Raw genomic sequence first — 19,151 nt, forward strand, 5'->3', positions numbered from 1 at the left:
TCCTTTGACTGATATCTTCTAATAACTTGCTGTGTTTTATTACCTGGCTGCGGGGAGATCCTGAGGGAGAAAAGCCTGTCTGCAGAGGTGAGGAAACATATTAGCATCAAAATGTACTTACAGTAGAAAAGTAAAAGTACTCACTATGCAGAAATTGATTTGTATCAATAATCTGGGGTATGGGTTATGTTTGGTAACTCTATCTTGAGCTTGGCAAATGCAATTATGAATGTGCCATGTGAACTATTTATACCTTAATTGTGTTTATTATGACCATTATTTTTTAAATGCAACTGCACGGTCAGCTCGACATAGTACCAAACAGCTGTTTTGTAACTGTCTGTTTCTTGTCTGTTTTTTTTTACTCATGCCCCAAATCAAATTGCCTTTGTAGATTAATAGAGTAGTATTAAATTGAATTGAGTAAACACACTTAATTACTTTCCACCGCAGCCTGTCTATCCACTTGACTGCATAGCAGAGTGAAATGAATCTATCAGACAGAGAAAAACAGGGAGATTACTGTCGAACCATTAGCACTGCACTCAAAAGAGACCAAACTTAAAGAGTTTTGTGCTGCAATGCGACCACGTCGACCACCCTGATATCATTATTAACAAACAGATACACACTCATGCTTCAGTTTTTATTACACGTTTAGCTTTAAGATTTGCAACAAATGAGCCGATTCTTGGCTGGACCTTTAACGTTTGGCAAGTTACAATGAATATATGATGACACACAACAAAGCACTTGCAAAGAACACTTTTTAAGAAACTGTAGAAAAGTTACAACAGTATGAAATGTCCACTCTGGAAAAACTGTACTAGAATAATATTTGACATTCAAAAACAAGAAAATAAAAAAAATGTCAACCATAGTTGGTAGACTAATGAGTCATTAGAGTATTTTTTCCAAATATTTTTTCAGTGTGACCTTTTGATATCATAAAATTCATAAATAATCACAATATTCACAATATTAACGCAGTCACTTGCAGTTTCAAAGTGTATTTGTTTTGTCAACAACTAAAACTATTAGTCAACTATTATTTCTATGGATGAGAACAGCTTTCAGAAATGTTATATTCAGGCCAGACGGCTTTGCTTCTCAGCATGCATGCCACAACCGTTTATTAACTGTCAATCAACTTTGTTCATCTCATGTGCACACAATAACATCCATTGTTAAAAAGCTAGTCCAAATGTCACACCACTACACACAGACAAGCTATAATAATGTGAACTCTGCAATCGTGTTTTTTCTCACTACTGTCTTAACTCCCAAAATTAAATATTGCCTGTTGTCAGTTAGAAATATGAAGAAGTCTACATGCCAGGTGGTTGGCTTTTTAATGAGCCGGTGTGTAGAAACGCATGCTAAAAAGTGCTATCATCAGCTCTAGGAACAGTTGTGTGTGATACAGATAATAGGCAGAAAGAAAAACAGAGAAAGATGCAATTAGATTGGAAGAATGTGCTGTACACCATTCATAGCTTCACTGTGCTCCACTGTCACCCTATAGGTAAAAAGGGGCTTATACTACTTCCACCTCATGAAATCATAAACCCTCCCTAGCCGCTTCAGCTTTCCCAGAAATGGTCGAAGGACTGGGCGCCGGAGCTCAAGTAACATAAAGGACAATCACCGAGACTGCCCTCTAGGCTGTATTGTGGAAAAGGATGGGCTTGACCATGCCCGAGAGGATCTTGGGCACATGGACGCTTACAATCTCCGAGATCATCTCTGGGAAGTTGACACGCGTGTTGAGGGACTGAGCTTGGATAAACAGATCATAGGTGAACTGGTGTAACTTCCTCACAACCTGAGAATTATAGAAAGACGAGAGATGGGTTATTTGTGACAAATATATTACAGCGTATGTGTGAAGCATTGAAAAAGAACAAAGCCTGCAGATAAAAGAGGAAATAGCGAATGGCACTTAAGCCTGTCGTTTGACATGAGCTTTAAGAGGTGATTTTAAAAAGATGACACTCATTGTGCCACTCTAAGCCCAACAGGCAGGCTGGGTCTGAACCCTTTTCGTCTGAAAGTCTTGATCAACTCTGTTTTTCAGCCTAAAGGGCCCAATCCCAGGCTGCCCTCCAGCTCATAAGGCATTAGAAGAGCTGAGGTGTAAGTGGGCCACTGACAAATCTGAGCCTTTAAGAGTAAATCCACAGTGAAAGACATGAGGCTGAAAGTGCTGCAGCTCTGCTCTCTTTGGGAGGAAATTTTCCAGCTCTTCTGGTCACGCCTCAACCACTGATGTCAGCAGTTTTTTCTTAGCTTGTTCTCACCAATGACCATTAAGATTCTTATAGCACTGAGGCGGAAAGCAGTCAATCTACACCCTCTAGTGGTTGCAGCTCTACCAAGAATCTGCATTAACAGACAAAGATTAAAAATATATTTCAAATCCCTGTAAACATAGCTTTGGAAATAACAAATGTGTCTCAAAGTATGTTTCGGTTTACATTCAGCTTGGATATGTCTGTGTAAGGGGATGTGCAAAATAATGTAAAAAAAGATACAGCACACAAACAATTCATTGTGTCCATTTAATCTGGTAACACATGTGGCGGCAATGGAAAAATGGAACACCATTGAGTCACACTATCCTGTACTGGATATAACATCAATATTACAATTTAGCATTTAATTCTTTATGACTCAGGCTAAGCTTTTTAAGGCCCTTTACCATGAGACAGGTGAGTCTGTTAAGTGTTATTGTCTCTAGTGACTATCCAGAGCAAACTGGTGTGCCAGTAAAAACAGATGTGCAGACAAAACTTGGTCACTCTTCAATTTTTCTTTTACTGCTTTAATTTCCTCTGGATTTTATTTGGACAAGCAAAATCCCCTGCTTCCCTCTTCAACGTAATCAGGTCAGAGACTACATGTTGGATCTCTGAGCAGCAGTGTGTATACAAGTTTATACAACTCTTACATTTTTCAGGCGTAAAATGTAACAGTCATTGCCTGCAGGCAAATATTAAAACAGCTATTATTTTCCTTGTCTGTTCATGTTGCATCTGCAGAACTGATCTGCTGTTATGGTTCCTGCAGATTCAGTATGTAGGTTAGACTCAAAGTGCAGACTGCAGCTACTGGATGATATTGGCTGGGACTAGATTGGGGGATTTCCATCATAGACAATGTGTGTCATTATGGGGCATCACAGTTATTGCTGATGTGGCATGATTGGGGATGAATGGGTGCATGCGCACGCAAGGACCTGCAGCGCTGGCTTCTTTTTGTTCAGTTTCATTTGTGTTTGTTCATTTATGTATCTTTCTTTAAACTTGTTTTTCAACCATGCTTGGTAAATACTGTTTTGTACTATATGTTTTTACTTTTTAGTATATGTTGTGTTAAAATGCTGCACAACTTTATGTTTATACTGTTTATTATATGTTGAATTTAATTGCTGCACAACCAATTGCCCCTCTGGGGACAAATAAAGTTCTACTTGACTTGACTTGGCAATGTTTCCACCAGAGGGTGACTCATCATTTTCCCTCCTGATATACACCCAGTGTAGAGAAGCTAAAACCAGAGTCATATGACCCTTTGGTATGTGTTTAACCTTAGTGGATGGCTGGGGATTTGTGCATAAACTGGATTTGAAACTCCAGGTTGTCACTTGAGAATAAAAATGAGAAGGAATTACTTTTGCCAGGATGATTTTACAGTTTGTCAATCTTGATGTTAGTTGAGAAGTTAACACAGTATTACTGTAAGCCAAATGCAGAATTGCGTACTTTGATCTACACTATTTCCTGCTTAAGTAGTTCAGTGATGCTGACTAAAATTTAATTTCTATGATAGTTCACAAATTCACAGCATGGTGCGTTTTCATATATGAAGTAAAATTGTGTCTATTACCGATTGGAGGTAGTCCAGGAGCTGCGTGAGCTCAAACAGTCTCTGTGTACGGGTGGTCTCTCCGCATTGGCTGGCCAAGCGGTCCAGCTCCTTGATGTAGGAGGTCCGCAGTTCATCAAAACACCGCTGGTTCTTCAGGCCCTCCACTGGCACTGTGACCACAAAGCCAGAACACAACAATAACTCTCACAGACTTTATCCACCCTATCAAGTCTCTGAAGTATGGCTGAACTCTATTATAGTCGTATTCCACATGCTGAGTTGACATTCAACTTATTTCTTTTATTTCATTGTTCCCGGCAGACTCACTGATGCTGAAGAGGACCAGGGCCTTCATGCAGAGGAACTCCTCCTGAGTTACCTTCAGCATGCAGAACCTTTGGGAGAGCAGCTTCATCCTCACACAGTGATCATACATACTGGACACTTGCATCCGTTGGCTGTGAGGGGGAGGAAAAAAACACAGTGTGAGAGGAGAAGAAAAAGAAAAAGCACCAGGTGTGTCATAAGTAGGAGAGTGTCAGGCAGAGAAAAATATAGAAAGGACGAAGACAATTAATGGAGGCAGAAGTGTAAAAAGGGTAAAAAAAAAGCAGCTGAGGTGAGAAGAAATGAGTGAGGTGGATAATGGAAAAAGAGAACGATAGAGAGGCTGAGAAAAATGAGGGTCAGCAACAAGGGCAAGCATATCCATTACCATGCAGGTCAAAAACAGCCCAATAGAGTGACAGAGGTCTAATGCAGACGAAATGAGTGTTTTGCTAATGTCGCCGGGAAACACCGGCCGAATGAAAGCCGCTCTGGGGGCCTGTGGCTGGCCTTAGCATTCAGAGCAACACCGTCCTTCAACACCGAAAACAATTTACTGATAAGAGGTGGTTGAATTGTTATTTATGTATATGGAAGCACGGCGATTCGCTTCACAAACTCTGTGTTGAGTTATGAAAAGTACAAAAGAAAAGAAAAGGTGTCACAAACACTTTCTGATAGAGGCTGGAGGAGGTTGTGTGCGGTGCGAATGAAAAATTGAAAAAAGAAACAACTCAACACTGTCACTGTTCTTGGGGACTTAACTATGGTTTCGTAAAGATGAAACGGAATAAATCATCTGAGGTGATCCCTCTGCGGCCACTTATATCAGACGCAAAGGATATGGTAAGAACAGAGTAGACTTGTTTACCGTCCTGCCTAAAAAAGTCAGTGTTTAATGTGTGATTTTTAAATCTTCCTCTGAAGTTCTTTCCAATCACGGTGACAGGTGAATTCTCATGATATTTCAACAAACCCAATGAAAAAAAAACCTAACTTTCTTTGTTTGATAAAGAGACTGCGCAGGTACGGCAAACTTCTTCTAACTTTGTTTAATTCAAACGCAACTCCAGCACGTCGTGTAAAGGGAGTATATTTTGAGTATACTTACTCGTTGAAGACCAGGTCTGGAGCAAAGAAGAGCAAGGAGCTGTTAGTGAGCGTGTAGGACCTCCAGCCCAAAGCGAACACCATCACCCCCATCCATGACAACTGAATCACTGACATCTGATCATCCACGTGCAGGTCACGGAAGCCTGTTAAAAAAAAAATTTTAATCAAACATCTGCTCATGATAAAATAACTCTTCATAGGTCAATTTCATAAAGATGAAGGCTTAAGACTATTAACAACAGGGATATCAGGTGCCCGGATAGCTCAGTTGGCGCCCATATATAGAGGTTTACTCCTCGACGCAGCTGGCCCGGGTTCGACTCGACTAGTCTTCTTCTGTCTATCAAAATAAAGGCTGAAAATGCCCAACAACAACAACAACAACAACAACAACAACAACAACAACAACAACAACAACAGGGCTATCACAGTGTGGATACATTCCTGGCCTTTTTCAGCCAGCAATTCTTGGTTGAATATGCACATGTCGCCCTCTAGTGGTTCATATATGAATAGTCGGGTTTGCATGACATGGGATTGACTGGAAGTTTAACTGGCATACAGTGTTGTATAAAGTACTAGAAAGCAATACTTGAGTAAAAGTACAAGTATCGTACTAGAAAAAGACTTTGGTAGAAGTGAAAGTTACCTTTTAGAATATTACTTAAGTAAAAGTCTTAAAGTATCTGATATATATTGTACTTAAGTATCAAAAGTAATTTTCTGATATTTAATTTACTTAAGTATTTGAAGTAAAAGTTTTTTTTTTTTAAAAGCAAGCGGTTAGAACTTTTATTGTGGCTTTCTTATAGTAAAGCATAAAGCATATTCAGGGTTCCCATATCTTCTTAATCTCACTCATCAAATCAAAATCACATTCTTTTCTAGGACTTTTCAGGCACAATTCTCTTAAGTTCAAAGAACAAACAGCAGATTTTTAGAGCTGACATCAATGTACAGAAACATTTCTTGCAACACGGGTGTAAGACGTTATCTTCACCACTACCCTGTTCACCGAGTTCACCACTATCGTCGGGGTGGTCGCAGGGCTCAACATAAAAAAATCCACACCGGCCCCGGGGCCAGTAGATCAGAGTTTTGCTGGCCCCTTCTACATTTTTACTGGCCCTGAAAGAAATATCATAGGTGTGATTGGAAAAGGACAAAAAAGCAGGAAAATATACGCCGCACCTATGCTTTAGAAAATGGTTCTAACCCAGCTAGCCACTGCCACTGGATGTTGTGCCATTAGCAGCAAAGCTAGACCAGGGGTCATCAACTACATTTTTCCAAGGGCCAGAATTATTTTAAGCAGGCACTCCAGGGGCCGGACTTTCAAATAAAGAAAATAAAATTATACCTAATACGCATCATCTTGTTTGATATTTTCACTTTCTTACTAAATTAATGCTATATTTTTTACATTAGTAAGCAAATCCCAAAAAACATGGAAAATCCATAATCATAACTAGATAGGCTACTTAACTAGAAAATGATCTCAGATTAGTCCTGTATGCCTAATTTGAAATAAGACAATTCTGTTCCTAAATAATATAACCGGCAACACCTTCAAGAATGAAGAACGCGTCATTCACGTGCATATTAAGTAGCCACATGTATTTGTTTTGGTCTTATAATACATCCATAGGTTTACCGCTCCAGCGGAGAGAATGGCTCGTTTAGACAGCAGCTACGTTTACAAGAGTTTGTCCAAAGTTCAACATTGGTTGAAAATTAAGACAAACAGTTAGCCTACAAACTGACATCTTTCATTTTAGCTCCCCAGTTGAAAAAGAATTCTATTAAAAATATACTTTAATAAAGTGTACTAAGTATATTTTCTAAATTTTGTACTATTTTCGTCAAATCCAAGTATAGTTAAGTGTATTCAATTATGTATTAACTTCAACTTAACATCTATTTGACTACACTTCAAGTGTAAATAGTATACTAAAATGGAACAACTTTTTTTAAACTTCAAGTGCACTAAAATACACTAATGAAAATCAAGATTCATGAGCAATCAAGCACACTTACAGTACAATTGCATTGTATTGCCATTCTTATTGAAATACACTTAAAAAGGCATCGCAGCGCAACTTATAGTTGTGTTTAAGTATATTTTGTGCATACTGCTATCATACTTATAATTACTATAAACTATGTTAATTTAGTATGCCTCTGTGATATTTCAAGTGATCTACAAATGCACTTCATAACTATATTTAGTGCTTTTAAAGTGTCCCACTATGACAATAATAACGTGTTTGAAGTGAAGTTCAATTACAACCTAAACATCATAAACACGTACTTTCAGTGCAATGTTATTATAGTGTAAGGTAGAAACAAATTGTTTGAAGTATATTTCATCTGTACTTTTATCCCCATTTTTTTATACTTAAGCATGAATGTTGCTATTACACTACAAGTGTATTATATTACAATTCAGTTCAAGTGCATTACATCAACAGATTATATATTGCATTTCAGAAAAGGATCTTTATTATTGACACAAAAGTAAAACAAAAGCAGATATTGGCAAAAGCAGGAACCTTGAACAGTTAAGGCAGCGTCAAGAAAAAAAATTAAATAAATAAAAAAAAAAAAAAAGAATATGAGCGATTTCCGCCGTGCTCGGACATACGCCGCTGTGAACGATGTCTTGCAAGCGGTTTCAGGAAAGTGGCGCCAGTGTTTGTTTGTGTGTGTGCGCGTGTGTGTGTCGGCCCACCCCCGCGAAGCTCCGACCTGCAGAGGAGCAGAAGAAAGTAGCTGCACCTTCACCAAAATGAAGACTGAAAAACAGAACTATTATGGTAAAAATATTTACTCGCCATGTGGCAGATAGCCACATATAGATAGATATAATTTATGTTATTATTTAAATGTAATATTTAGTTTTTAAAGGGGTGATAGAATGCAAAACCGATTTTACCCTGTCATAGTTGAATAACGACAGTTCGGTGGGTAAATAGGACATACATATAAGGTCAAAATCCCATTGACACCCCTTTACTATGAAAATCTCATATTTTGAAACTGCCGCTGAAAACGGGCGAATCTCAACAAAGCTAGTAGCTTACCTAAGCATCTCAAAATCCGGAACCTTTGTAACAGCCGTGGGTGTATTAAGAGAACGGTCACGCCCCAACATTTGCATAGGCTACACAACTGACCTGAGATCAGGTAGTCTTCTGAATCTAGGTCGTGCAGATCTCAGAAAATGTATACATTGTTCATATGCTATTTTACCATTAAATTCACTTCTGAGACTTTTTTATGCGAGAAATCAACTACTTAGAGGTCAAATATGGGCCGTTTTACGAAAATTGATGTCTAATTGCAAATTTTGTCCGACTGTGTGTCGGACTTCAGAGGCTGGTGCTGCCTGTGTTGCTGCCTCGCCGCCTGGCCTGCCTTCCTCCACAGACCCCGGCTTGCTGTGAGCTCGATTGAGCTCCGGCACGGCTGCTGCAGCCCACAGCACCTCATACCCGCGCAAAGTCACCGTTTGGGCTGGTGGACTACTACCAAACGCCGCTGCTCTGACAGAGCTCCAGGGCCTGCATCTCCCCTCTTCCTGCTAGCTAAATGCCCGGTGTATGTGAGTGAAAGCGCGGTCAGCGAGCTTGTTACGCCAGCATTCTCTTACCACAGATTCTAGTTAATCTTATAATGTGTGTAATTATAATGTGTTGAGTTATTTAAACAAACGATTGGGAAAATAAACGCCGCTTGTCGATGAGTCTCATTGATAGAGCCTGCGGCTGGATGGAGCTCTATCAATGAGAGCTAGCTAGCCTCCTCTTAGAATTCCTCTGGAATTCACAAATATTCATTAACTTGAAATCGGACACCGTTGTTAGCTTTATAAAACATTTAGTTAGATGTTGTATAAGTGGCGTGACGAAATTCAAACTGTAAATATACTCTAATTACGACCAAAAATGAAGCCAACTAGCCGCAATCTGTACACATAGGATTGAAGGGACAGTCGCAGCTAACAAAACCCTTACAGCTCACAAATATTCATTAACTTGAAATCGGACACCGTTGTTAGCTTTATAAAACATATAGTTAGATGTTGTATAGCTAAGTGGCGTGACATGTGTGTAACATGTGGTAAGAGATTGCTGGTGTAACAAGCTCGCTGACCGCGCTCTCACACACGGGCCATTTAGCTAGCAGGAAGAGAGGAGATGCAGGCCCTGGCGCTTTGTCAGAGCAGCGGCGTTTGGTAGTAGTCCATTAGCCCAAATGGTGACTTTGCGCGGGTATGAGGTGCTGTGGGCTGCAGCAGCCGTGCCGGAGCTCAATCGAGCTCACAGCAGGTTGGGATCTGTGGAGGAAGGCGGGCCGGGCGGCGAGGCAGCAACACAGGCAGCTGAACTCCGACACACAGTTTAACCAAATTAGCCATCCATTTTCGTAAAACGGCCCATATTTGAGCTTTATATAGTTGATTTCTCGCATAAAAAAAGTCTCAGAAGTGAATTTGGTAAGGAAACATTGCAGTGTCTGGAATATGAGATTCTGTCGCGTTTCTAATGTCTGTGTATTGGAGATTCGCTCAACCAATCAGCACACGACCTCTAATGCGTGTGTATGGCGAGTCGCTCAACCAATCAGCGCGCGTCTCTATATGTGTGTACGGGGCTAAGGCTCAACCAAGCAGCGCGCAGCTCATCTAAATATTCATGACCATACCATATTTGGAAGAAAAGCTCTTGTTACAAATAGGGCCAAAACACAGGGATGCATAAGGGCCCATAAAATATCAACCAGGCCATTTTCAGCCCAACTTATGTTACATACCCATTAGGAGACCATAAGGAACAGTGTGAAATACCCTATATAATCATTCTATCACCCCTTTAATAAATAATTGTTAACAGCAGTACAGAGTCTGCAGTCTATCGCACAAACACTCGAGGAATAATGCAAACATTTGACGGTCAGTACCAATTGCCTGGGGGAACATATGTGCCACAAACGGCAATTCCACAACTGTACAACAGTGTGAAAGACGACATAGCCTACTAAAGGAGATCAAAGACATATTGTGGATATTTAAAATATCTTCCAGTTCTAGTGTTAAAAATTCCTTAGAAATAAAAGTTTATTGATCTTTGAAAAAGTGTACCTGCATTATTATGCCATTATCATTATATTAGATGAAAATGGTCTCAGGATGACAAGATTATGGTTTATCACAATAATTTCTGGAACAATTTATCATCCAGCAAAACTTGTTATCGCTTTATACTGGACCAATGTCGAAGATCATTGTTCCCATCAGTAACAACAACAGAGGAACATAGGGTCCAAGTTGAAAAACCCAAAGTTACGAAGGCGAGCAGGGTAGCTGAAGTTCAGGGCATACTGTACATTAGTCCAAACAGCGTAGCAACAGGTAATGCTACATTATAAAGATCTTGCAACATCTTGATGCCTTCAAGGACAATACCAATGTCCCCTGGTTCATCACTTGAAGCATGTTCTTTAAGAACATAAATCCCAACACTGGTTTCTTCAATGGCCTCGTTGATGGCGTCTTCATCCATTCCCTATTTATAAAAAATAAATAAAAATAAGGCAGTCAATAAGACCAATTGAGAAACAAATACACAAGTATTAAATCATAAGGGAGTAGTAAGTAGGGCTAACGATTTTAGAAAATAATCTAATTGCGATTTTTCCCCACAAATATTGTGATTGTAATATGCAATAATTTTTTAAGCTCTTTGTCTTCTGTATTATTCAACAAAGACAAGTAATACATCCTTGTATAGTATGAACAACACAAGATTAGATAGACTAAACAAACTGTTATTTCCTGGAGGCCAGGCCTGTATGTGATGATGAAATTAGGTGATGCATGAATTTATATGAATGACATCTTTTATTTAACTACTTCAATCACAGTAGTATATTGAGCACTGACCAAGCTTGGTGTAAACATTCATATGAAAGTCAGAAACAAATCACACAAACTAAAGTGCAGATTGCAAAAATATGTGGCTTTACCACACTTAGTAGTACTTAGATTATTTAATTATTATTAACTGTAATAAACATATATAAACATGTGGATTGCATTGTTTTTTTAAACACTAAACAACCAGTTGGTGTTTTAATGTTTCTGATACTGTTAAAGTTTAAAACGGCGATATCTGTGAGAGTAGGTCCATTTTCATTTGTAAACAACTGAGAAACAAATAAATGTTTCCATCTGTAACTTTCAATTATTTTAGGAAATATACAAAGAAAAAATAAATATGACAGCACTTACCACTATAAAGCATTTGATTGTGTATGCTGTTCAAATAGGATCCTATGAAAGAAAACATTTAGAATCAGTGAGGTGAACCAAGCACATTGACTCAATAATTAAAAGACCACACAAAATAAAGCACACAACAAAGACACAAAAGGTGGGCTAAAAATCCAGTTTGAGTCCGACCGAAGAGTGGAGAGAGATTTAGGAAAATGACATGATAAACAAAGAGTTCCCATACACTGTGCTAACGTTAGTTGCCCCGATACATTTTCATGTCAGCAGCACCCTCCCGCATATAACCGACACACACACACACACACACACACACACACACACACACACACACACACACACACACACACACACACACACACACACACACACACACACACACACACACACACACACACACACACACACACACACACACACACACACACACACACACACACACACACACAGTAACTGAATAACCGACAGCTTTAGCTAGCTACAGCACTCGTTCGTTCTTACCCGACGTTACATTGAACTTGTAAGCCTGTGGTCTTAGCTAGCTAACCTTAGCTATTAGCAAACCAACATATAATGTTATGCCCAAACAACTCGACGGACCTTTTTTTTGTTACATAAAGTAACGTTACAACAGCATCAATGTAATCTAAATGTTGCAAACTAAACCCGACCACTTAACACTCATTCTTATGAGGCTGACTGGCTCCTCTTCACCGGCTGCCATTAACATTGAAATACCGTTGTTAGGAGCGGGACCGTCAGGGGCAGAAACACAAGTATTAATGCTAAACTAAGTAGTTACTAGTAAGTGATGGTATTAGCTAACTTAGTTACAAGAAAACCGATATATTTATAGAACGCACAAACAAGTGAACGGACTTTTGTAACTGTTACATGCAGTAGAAAAATATTATGAACATGAACAAAATCATTTTGATTGATGTTAACTTACGTGAAGGAGACAACACATGGCTGCTGTAGAATTAATCCTGCACGCAGTCAACACATGCTCAACATTCTTCTTCACATTCTTCTTGTTTTGGCGATGTCCTTGTTGAAACAGTTTGCCTGTGTTGGCAGCATAGAAAATATATAAACGGTTGGTGTCTGTGCCCGGGAAGTGCCACCTACACTTCCTGGCGCCATTTGATTCAAATATACCATTTCCGGTAGTGACCAAACTTAATTAGATCATTTAAAATGTTCAATTCAATCAATTTCAATCAACGCAAAAGGAATCTATACAGTTAACATTATTCAAAAACAACTGAAGTCTACATGATTGAACCATGTTCTTGAAAGGAATATAAATGAATTGCGTAGCATATTCTAAATTTATTTTTGTAAATTCAAAGACCTGCTATTTCCCATTTTTTCAGTGTACTTTGATATGCTAATAAAAGTACACTTATATTTAGTGCACTTTGTTTACAGTGTACTAAGATTACACTACTGATGAAGTGAAATTAGTGTACACTTTCAAAAAATATACTAACTCTGTATTAAAAATAAGTGTACTTACTATAAGTACACTAAGTTACCACTATACATTTTTGTATTTTAACATATTTTATGAAAGTACTCTGATATGCCACTAAAAATACACTTATTTTAGAGTGTACTGTATAAAGTGTACAGAAGTCACACTTCTAATGAAGTGAGATCATAGTACACTTTAAAAAAGTATACTTACAATTAATTTCCAAAAAAATATACTTCCCATAAGTACACTGAATTGCCACTCTAAGTATGTCAAATTTAATACACTTAAAAAAAATAAACTTCTATACAATTTAAAATACATTAACAACAAAGTACACTTTCAAAAAGTACATTTAAAAAATAATCTGATTACTGGTAAATTAGTATACTTACTTTTTGGACTCTGAAGTTGAACTTAATTACATCTATTTATTTATTTATACTTTTAAAAAGTACATATTAAATACTCTTTAAATAAAGCACAACAAGTAGAAGCATACTTGTTTTATACTTCATGTACTTCATTCATATTTCTAATACACTAAAGTATACTACTTTTTTACCTGGGTCGTTTGTAAAGTCGCTATTTGCAGAGTAGAGCTGTGTTTGCACAGCGCGGTGGACGAGAGTGGACAGCGCAGACTGAGATATGGTTTCTACGTGTTTCTGCCTGTAGAACAGGTATGTGGGTTATTGATAAGTATTGACTCTTTAATCGTGGAGGTTTTGTTGTAGGCTACCTTCTTACAGTAACGAGTGTAGCGTTAGTTCATCTGCGCCATCGGTGGTAAATAATCCTCGGTAACGTTTCCAGTCAGTAGGCTACATGTGCTGCGTGAAGTAACGCACACACCAGTGACTGTGGCTGCAACCAGCCCGACATACGTTTTTACTGGCCCCGGGCCATCGGGCCATTGCTTATGTCGAGCCTGGTGGTCTACGATAACGGGAGGTCCTCCAGTAGGTGCTCATGCTTCCATGGCGGTTTCAGTGTAGTCCCTCTTCCTCCTTTAGCAACAAACAAGCGTGAAATAGAGCGCGCGGGCGTATGAGCGGCGTAATGCAATCTAGGAGCAGTTATTCGCCAAACCTCCCTTATTGCAGTCGCACACATTTCTTCTAATTTTATTTTTTAGTAACAAGTAACGAAGATGCTTAGTGGAAATATAACGGAGTAAAAGTATACATTTTATCTAGGAAATGTAGTGGAGTAAAAGTGAAAGTTGACATAAATTTAAATAGCGAAGTAAAGTACAGATACGTGAAATTTCTACTTAAGTACAGTAACGAAGTATTTGTACTCCGTTACATTACAACACTGCTGGCATAGAATTCTGTTTATCTGGTGAGCAAGACGTAGAGGCCTTGCCCAATGATATCAAATATTAAATCAGACGTTACACTTTTCCTGATGGCTCTAGAGCTCGGTGAACTTGGGGTTACATAAGTGACTGATTCGCCTCTCAGTGTTATCCATTCTATTGCCCAACATCACCAGTCTGACCTTGCAGTGTTTTGCTTGGCATAACACAATACCAATTGTTTGTCTAGCGTTACACTGAACCTGAAACAAACTGTGACGTTAATTTAGTCCACGCAGCCTTGGCAGAAACACCGACTGTACATGTAGCATGGACTAGTTTACATTGTGTTACCTTGGCCCACATTCTTTTACCTGGTATTGCCTTGGCCCAATGCACCACGGTTACCAGCTGTCTTTCCCCAAGCTCATTGAGGCTGGTGAGCAAGGACGCTGGGCTGTCTGGCAGCCCGTGGTCATGTCCAGCATTGACCAAAGCCGGTTCAATGGCCTGCAAGACGCTGAGCAGGGAGATGCAAGAGCGCACGGTCGGGGGGATGCCTAGAGCCAGGGCCTGGGATGCTGCTAAAGATATACAAACAGACCATCAGAATAGTTTAAGAAGAAAGTAATATTACATTTTGTATGGAAAAAGTACGTTTAGTCTTGAGTTAGCATGATACTTGTGTTTATGTGACACTAATCCTCACTTTGATCCGCGACAGCACTTCCGGACTCCGTGATTACGTCTGTCTTCCCGGCCCCTTCCCCTATTTCTCCCGCCCCCCTAGGAGCCAGAGGTTGCTCCTCCTCACCGTTCCTTGTCGGTCCAGCTCCCTTCAGCCTGCGACCTAGAACCCACCATAGACAATACATACACATAGAAGACAAGAGAGCATAAAGGAGATAAGAAGCTTCCATTTCAAGTTGTTTTGTCTAATTTATTACACAATAAATAGCTGGGAAAATCAAGATAAAAAACTAGCATGGAATACTATAAATCGGGCTAACACTTGAACGACTGTTAGCCAATGGAGCGGTTCCTTATCATCATGTGGCAAGGGTTCTCCATTAATGGCTACTGTCCAAGAAAATGCTCTTTTGGCCTTTGCTGAAATGCATTTGTTACACAGTATTTAAGCTGGAACATTTGATTAGTAAGTTCTGATTCAATGCATGTAAGTATCTAACCACCCTGACCTCATTTTGCAAATACACACCACACACACTTTCCTTTCCTTGCTTCGTCTCTTATTCTGTTCTTTAGTCCCTCACCTTTAAGGCTCATTCCTGACATGAAGCATCTCTTTAAGCGGCACGAGGCACAGTTTTTCCTCCTCAGCTTGTCGATGGTGCAGTCATTCCGGCTGGCACACAGGTGGTTCTGCTTACCTGGTGGTACAAAAAGTCCTGGGGGTTGAGTTCAATAACGCCTAAGCGTCCACTCATAGCAAAGATATGTGGGGGTTTACTGATAACATGTAACCCGCTCTCATAGTGTCAGGTCACTGTGCCCTGACTGCATGAACGAACGAGTGGGTGTAATAAATTATATTGCATCAACAGACTTGTATTGTTTGTATGTGTGTGCTCGCATTTTTTGTGTCACACCCACCTGCTGCGGCCCTCTTAAAGAATACTTTGCAGCTGCCACAGGTGACGGCACCATAGTGACAACCTGAGGCATCATCACCGCACACCTGACACACTCTCCTGTCAGATAGGTACACACCTGGAAACAAATCCTCATGCCCACACACACACACACACACACACACACAGTTTTCAAAGGATCTAAAAGCGATACACAGATACTACACATATCTGCTAAATTATACCTATAGCAGGAGTTTTAAAATCAGCTTTAGTTTACTACACTACACTAGGCTGACTGTTATGACATTTGGGGTGATAATACCCTAAATCTAATGCAATCCAATTATAATATATTTCCTTATTCCATGATTGATTAAAACAACAAGTGAAGTAATCTATTCTACATGACACAAATGATTAAATAACTGCAGTTAGCCTTTAAAGATGTGGAAACAGGACATTGTCTTCCATTCCGAGCACAGAATCAGCAACAGGTGCTGTATCTCTTGTTTATAGTGACACTGATACAGTAGTTAGTCACAGCACAGATCAGAGTACTGGAAAGTTGGGGATAGGGTGAACTTTGATTCAGTCTAGCTGCGTGCTGAAACAACTTTGGCCAAGGCCGAGAAGAGCACATGGGGCACAAATCATATAATACTGATATGCAGCTGTCTCTGCAGCTGGACTGGGTATTACTGGTTCTACAGTATGTCAACATAAGGCATCGCAAATAATAATAGACTAATAATCCAATAATCACTTTGACTGCATTTGATTTATTTGTGCTGCTTTTGGAAGTACACTAATCATTTGCGGCCCTAGACAAAAATACCAAGAAATAATTTTAAGGACAGTGCAGCTTTAAAGTAATATCATGGATTTAACAAGGAAGCAAAACACTCTTGTAAAATAAAAAGGACCACATCCAACAGTGCGAGACTCACAAAGACCATTTGTAAAGCTTGGCAGATTAAATCATGGTCTAGACACGATGTTCACGCTGCATTTGTCATTTTATTTCTGATTAAAGATGAGACTAAATGAGCGGAAAGAATGGAGCCTAGCTGTTAACAGAATGCACTCCTGACTTCATGCCACGAAACCCCAGTCAAAGGAAACCATTACAAATGTTGTATTTACCTGAAACTGCGATCCGAGTAATCCATCCAAACTGAAGGCTCGGTCTTGATAGCGGACAAAGTGGCCTGTCCGTGAGGATTTGCACTTTGGTAACTTCCCACCTGGCCATACCCCTGTGTCATCGTTGGTCGCATGCCACCTTTACCGTACTGCTCACCCTTGCTGTACCAGACACAGCGGCATTCCTGGCTGGATCTAAGAGAAGCTTGTCCACAATTACAATATTTGCACACCAAATTATGTTCGCCGGATCTGCTTCTTTCTGGTTCGGATCGACTGCTGTATGGGCACCACACACCCGGCATATCTCTGTATAAGTTTGGACTGGCAGAGTACGCAGAGTAGGGTTGCAAAGGTGAGAACTCGTTCACCTCAGTGGGCGCGTACGGCTCTTCCATTTGGCTTGTAAACAAGTTTGATTCCTTGGAGATATACCTGGATATCAGCGGGCCGCAGGTCGCGGTTTGCGCGCTGTCCATTTCGCCCGATCTGAGCAGATCCATGCAGCTCACCTGCTGAATGCCATGGCACACTTCCACAAAGTCGTCCTCCGTTACCTTAGTGTCATCCAGTAGGAGCCGGCTGCCTTCGGAGGTCACATTTCGATCCGCTCCTAACTCGCGCCCTCCTCGGAAACTATTCTCCACAGTGGGGTCCAAGTCTGAAAACTCGCTTCTGGAGCGCTGGTTCATGTTGTTGGGCGGTGAATTAGACTCCGGGTCCAAACCCAGGGACACTGACAATGCCTTACTGAGCTCAGCAGTAGTCGGGCACGCACAGGTATCCGCAGCATCGCGCTCATTCATTATTAAAGAGTTTGACGTGTCTTCTAAAGCAGACAAGCACGAGCAGAAGGCCATCTTCAGCTCGCGACGTGACAGTGGAAGATGTGCGCTGGTTGCGCACGGAACGAATCAAACAACACTCTCCAGGCGAGAAAACGCCTACTACCCTGTGAGAGTCATATGTCTCAGCGGATATCGAGTACGTAGGTTGTTACGGAGAGGGACGTCCCGTTGACCTGTTCTGCGAACGAACTGCTGTCTCTGTCTAACTTTTCTCTGTCTAACCGGGTTCATTGCCTAGAGCGCCAGCGAAAACTCACTCCACTATAGCCAACTGCTTTAGCTTTGGACTTTGACATTGCCTTTGTACACTTGTTGGCATGTTGTAGATCTCGCGAGATTGGCCTGGATTATATAGTACATTTATTTGGATTTGAACAATAAATTACTTAATACCTAATTCACAACATATAGGTAAATATACCATATGGCAATATTGTACATTTACAATAAGGTTCACAAAATTAGCCAGGGAACAAATGAGGATTTTTTTTATTGACAAGAAAACATACAAAACTCTAATAGGGGAAAAAAACATAAGATAAAAATATAATGAGGCAATATAAAAAAGACGGAATGAAAAGTACTGCAAGAGTTCAATGGATTGATTTACAAATGACATTACAAATTCATAGGTTCAATTAGGTTCAATACAATGCTGTCAATGTACATGGAAGAAAGAGAATCACCGAAACTAAAGGAACCATTAATAATGAGCTACTCTATAAAATGTGATTAGGATTTACTCATTAAAGGTGCACTAAAGATTGTTATTTGAGCTTAAAAAATACAACCCCTTCAGAAGCTCTGCCCCTCTGTCTGTGAATCTGACAGATAATTGCTGGTTGCAGGCACATTCACATGCTAGTTTTCACCTGCAATGAATTTGCCTTGGTCTGTTAGTTTCTCATTTGTTCCCTGGTATCTACTCACATCTCGTGTACCTTATCATACAACTTGTCCATCACAATTGCTGATTTTTGAAAGACAACACAAGAGTGGAAAATACATCTTTTATAGGGATAGTTGGTGGAGGGTCTATAGACAGCCTGGTGATGGATGAGGACGTCAGCAACAAGAGATGGGTGAAGAGAAGCATACAGACTACAGCAGGCAGCTACAGAAACTTCTTAGGAAAAATAGATACAATTTAAATTTATTTGGGCATATTTCCTTCTGTTTT

At 39.9% G+C, this 19,151-nt stretch overlaps 1 protein-coding gene across 2 annotated transcripts; it reads right to left on the reverse strand.

The window, feature by feature from the left end:
• Positions 1 to 632: 632 nt before the first annotated feature.
• Positions 633 to 18,268, reverse strand: LOC120566744 (progesterone receptor-like). 2 transcript variants are annotated; one of them, XM_039813361.1, is made up of 9 exons: positions 17,124 to 18,265; positions 16,000 to 16,136; positions 15,660 to 15,776; positions 15,095 to 15,235; positions 14,760 to 14,969; positions 5,309 to 5,453; positions 4,198 to 4,328; positions 3,889 to 4,040; positions 633 to 1,825 (listed from the first exon to the last, which is right to left on the reverse strand). In XM_039813361.1, exons 1-9 carry the CDS (start codon positions 17,981 to 17,983, stop codon positions 1,661 to 1,663), a joined length of 2,058 nt encoding a protein of 685 aa, XP_039669295.1. In that variant the 5' UTR covers positions 17,984 to 18,265; the 3' UTR covers positions 633 to 1,660. The 2 variants fall into 2 exon arrangements, with proteins under 2 accessions (XP_039669295.1, XP_039669296.1); XM_039813362.1 differs by having other exon boundaries at positions 1,661 to 1,825; positions 14,760 to 14,966; positions 17,124 to 18,268.
• Between the last annotated feature and the right edge of the window lie 883 nt (positions 18,269 to 19,151).

This window comes from Perca fluviatilis, chromosome 10 (assembly GCF_010015445.1).
Source record: "Perca fluviatilis chromosome 10, GENO_Pfluv_1.0, whole genome shotgun sequence".
NCBI lineage: Eukaryota > Metazoa > Chordata > Actinopteri > Perciformes > Percidae > Perca > Perca fluviatilis.